Source organism: Hemibagrus wyckioides, linkage group LG13 (genome assembly GCF_019097595.1).
Source record: "Hemibagrus wyckioides isolate EC202008001 linkage group LG13, SWU_Hwy_1.0, whole genome shotgun sequence".
NCBI lineage: Eukaryota > Metazoa > Chordata > Actinopteri > Siluriformes > Bagridae > Hemibagrus > Hemibagrus wyckioides.
This window is the reverse complement of record NC_080722.1, coordinates 21,294,717-21,298,633: the sequence shown is the minus strand read 5'-3', so window position 1 is coordinate 21,298,633 and position 3,917 is coordinate 21,294,717. Positions and strand designations below refer to the sequence as shown.

Sequence of the window (3,917 nt, the reverse complement as noted above, 5' to 3'; positions counted from 1 at the left end):
CATAATCTAACAGTTGGTTTATTATTCATTCGCTTTAGTAAATCAAAGTATTGGAACCCAAAAAGTCAGCCTCCACAAAGATTAGCAGAGCGCCAAATAAATAATTACCACCCCAATTAATTTTGACTTAAAGTAAATTCTGATTAAATGTCAAACCTTATAAACTTTTATATTATTTTGGTGTACACTTTTATGTTTTATTTGGTTACTAGATCTGGTGAAAACTAGGTCTCAACAGACCAAAGAGACCTGAGAGAACTTAAACCTTAGATCGCTTAGCACTGTTTGCTAAGAATGATGACATCTTGTGACATACTGAATCTTTTTAAAGTAATTTAAAAGATATCTGAGGAAAATATTGATATTTCTGACAGTTTGGTCTCAATTCCAAAGTCTTTATAGAAAACGTAAAAATGATAATATTCACTGTTTAGCTAGCTAATGCTTGACATCCAGGTTTCTTAGCTACTTAGCAACAGCGCTTAAGGGTAGGTCAACATTGTAGGTCTGAAGTGGCGTCTAAAACTTAGAACAGGATTTTAACTGGGTTTTGTTTGTTAAATCCCCAATAAAAAGTTTATAACAAGGGGAAATTAGGTTAAAAATGAATACTTGGCAGTTATCTAGAGTAGTGCAGAAGTCTAGCTGCATGCATGAAATAAATAAACCGGTTTAATACTGCCATCTAGTCGCAAAAGAGTGCAATATCACTCAGATTAGTCAGGAAAGCTTTCAATCAAGTCTTTTGTTTATGTTAATCTTCATGTGTTAGTCATCTGTGAGACTTATATGTCTTTATATGCCATATGTGGCTCATTTGATTCATTTTCTTGAATCAGGTGACATCAACCTACAAAGCATGTGTGCTCAATGAACTGTAAATGAAAACAAAGCACATTTTCACATTTAGGCATTCTTTATTATTCGCAATTGGGTGAGTAACAAATTATTTACAATTGTCGCTTCACAGAAAACTTTAAAACAGAGTGCGATTCAGGCTGAGAGAAAGAGAAGGAGAGAGAAAGTGAAGGAGAAAGAGGAAATACATGTGCCAATATTTTGATGCTGATTTGGCTGGTTGGTTTATCCTCCAGAGAGATGGTGGAGAGGGAAAAGGATGAAGAAGGAGTGATGACAAACGACAAGTGCAAGAATGCAGTGAGGGACGACTACCAGGCCAAACCATCATCCATTCTGTCCATTCTGGAAGAAACACAGTGTGAGAGAAAGACTGTGAGTGAGAGACACCGATAATCTGATCGATCACTAGCATGTGATTAGAAATGATTATTATCTGTTTCTTACCTCGGCCTCACTTCCTGTTCATCATCTCCGAAGAGCAGCTCAGCCATCTGTACCTCTGGAGAGGATCTCTTCCCATATCTGAGACAGAGAGAGAGAGAGAGAGAGAGAGCATTGAAAAACCATAATGAAGAAAAGCAAAAGAGTGAGTGAGAGTGACAGAATTATGGCAAGATGGATTGAGAGGAGAGTTAAAGCAAGAGAGAAAGGATGAGAGAGAGAGAGAGAGAGAGAGAGAGAGAAATAAAGGCATGAAATGGGGAGAGAGAGGGAAGTAAAGGAGAGTGATATCGTAAAGAAAAGAAAATAATGATAATTAACTGCTTTCCATGTCAGAGGATACAAAGATACCTCAGTGGTAAATAACTGTGTGTGTGTATGTGTATGTGTGTGTGTATATGTGTGTGTGTGTGTGTGTGTAATGCTGATAAATGTGACAAGTTAAGCCCACTTAATAGCTCATGGAGGTTAAATCTGTGTGAAGGAGAGTAAATGAGGCTGAAGTGTGTACACAACATTCCCCTCATTCTTTTACAGACATTTACACCACAGCACTGTTGAGCTCTTGAATCTGATTGGTCATCAGGTGTCAATTAATTTGCAGCTCGTTCTGATATATTATGGTTTCTATAGTAACAACTCGTTCCTGTGGACTCTGATGTTAATGTAGCATGTATGGAAGGAGTCTCCAGTGTTAGCGCTTTTTATCATTCAGACAGAAAGCTGCTTCTAGTTGCTATAAAGTAAGCGAGAACAAGAACTTCACTGAACTTTAAATATAACTATAAATGGATTTGACGCATCATTCTTTAGGGACTAAAAAAAAATTCTAATTGTTGGAAATTTGCTGTGGCGTAAAAGGTATAGAACTCTCTGGGAACTCTCTCGGTAGAGATCCAGCTGTGTCACAGCATTGCTCTGGCAGAACAGATGTGGCCTAAATCGTGGCAAATGTAAATCCAAATATAAAGCAGTGTAACAGTTTACCTCTGCCTGGTGATCAGGTTGATGTAGTGGCGCAGTGCCGTGTGGTACTTGGCCAGCTCCTCAGGCCCCGCGTCTCCTGCCGGAGGTTCAGGTTTGGGTGGGTATGCCTCAGCCACACACACCAGGACACACAGTACCACGGCTACGGGCGCCAACCAAGACCTCATCGTGTCAGCTGAGTCTGAGAGGGACAGAAAGAGACGATGATGAGGTCAGTCATAAACTGGAATGACTAGACTAGCATACCACATTCACTCATCTAGCTAGCATATTTTAAATAAAATCTCACATCGCTGTAGTAACACGTTTTATTAAATGCTAAACTTACTTCTGCAGTGCCAACTAGGTATTTATTTCACCCTGTAATCCTCAATAGTCGCTATTCTCTTAAAATTTCTACGAAACATCACAGTGGTTACATTTCTCAAGTGTTTACATTTCTCCTTAAGGATCTGATTTATTGGTGCAATTGGAAAGAATATTAAATTGTTAAATTGTGCTTCACTCAGGATCGAGACGATTCTATGCATTTACCCATTCACTCAATTATGGTCGGTAATCATGTCTCTGATCATGCTATAGCCAGATTTTTAGAAATGAAATGCCAGTGAGTTAATTGGGAGCCAAAAGAGTCAATTTTCATTGATGAAGTGAATCAAATAATGAAACAGTGAATTCCTGTCATTGTTGATTCATTTAAACATTATTACATTAAAAAAAGAGACAGTATGTAGAATCACACAGCTGTTAGTTTTAGCTCAGCCCACCACAAAAGGTTAAAAGTGCTTTTTTAAGTAAGAGCTTTTTAAAATTTGTAGTGAATTCAGAAAAATCTGTTCTACAGACCGTACAGTTTCTATAATAATGATGAACACACCGACTTCTATAGTAGTGCAGTGATGTGAGGTTAAATGTCCACTGTCACCTTATTATGCTTCAAAAAGTTTACATTTTTTCTCCATTTTGAGATCTAAAGGCGTGAAGACTGTGGAAAAAGTGCTCCAGCTTTTACCGCTGACACTGGAGACTCCTTTCATAAACCTTACACAAGCATCATCTTACAGAAAGCATCGCCATAGCAACAAGTCCCTGTGAATGAGCCTGTTACCTTAGAAACGATACTACTATCTGAGAAGATGTTAGAGAAAATACATCAACAGCCAAGAAACACAAAAGTAAGTGAAAAGAAATTTGGATAAAGGATAAAGAGTCATGTGACAGCTTTCAGATGAAGAAGAAGAAAGAGAAAGACTCACTGTGTAGTGCAGGTGAGGGTCGGAGCAGAGGTGCAGCTCAAACGATGCTCTCGTTTCTCCTGCCGTCTCCAACGCAGCTGCTTATATACAGGCAGGGAGGGAAGGGAATGAGGGAACACTCCACCCTCATCCCTGTCCGTTCACAATCTCTGAGTCAACAAAGAGAAAAAAAACACACACACACACAAACGCAAATAGCATTTAAGGCCCATTACACATTTAAACCTTGGTTTTATAAGCAGGGAAAAAAAAGTCTTGTGCTGAGGCATTTTCCTCAGTTTACATCCGTTCAGGCTGAATCGCTGTGTGTAGAGCTGCAGAGCTGCAGTGAAGGAGCTGAGGCTTAGAAAAAAACAAAATCTTAAGTTAAAC

At 38.8% G+C, this 3,917-nt stretch overlaps 1 protein-coding gene across 1 annotated transcript; it reads right to left on the bottom strand.

The window, feature by feature from the left end:
• Positions 1–897: 897 nt before the first annotated feature.
• Positions 898–3,699, bottom strand: pyyb (peptide YYb). Its single transcript, XM_058405743.1, has 4 exons — positions 3,546–3,699; positions 2,290–2,470; positions 1,306–1,383; positions 898–1,203 (listed from the first exon to the last, which is right to left on the bottom strand). Exons 2-4 carry the CDS (start codon positions 2,454–2,456, stop codon positions 1,170–1,172), a joined length of 279 nt encoding a protein of 92 aa, XP_058261726.1. The 5' UTR covers positions 2,457–2,470; positions 3,546–3,699; the 3' UTR covers positions 898–1,169.
• Positions 3,700–3,917: the final 218 nt, after the last annotated feature.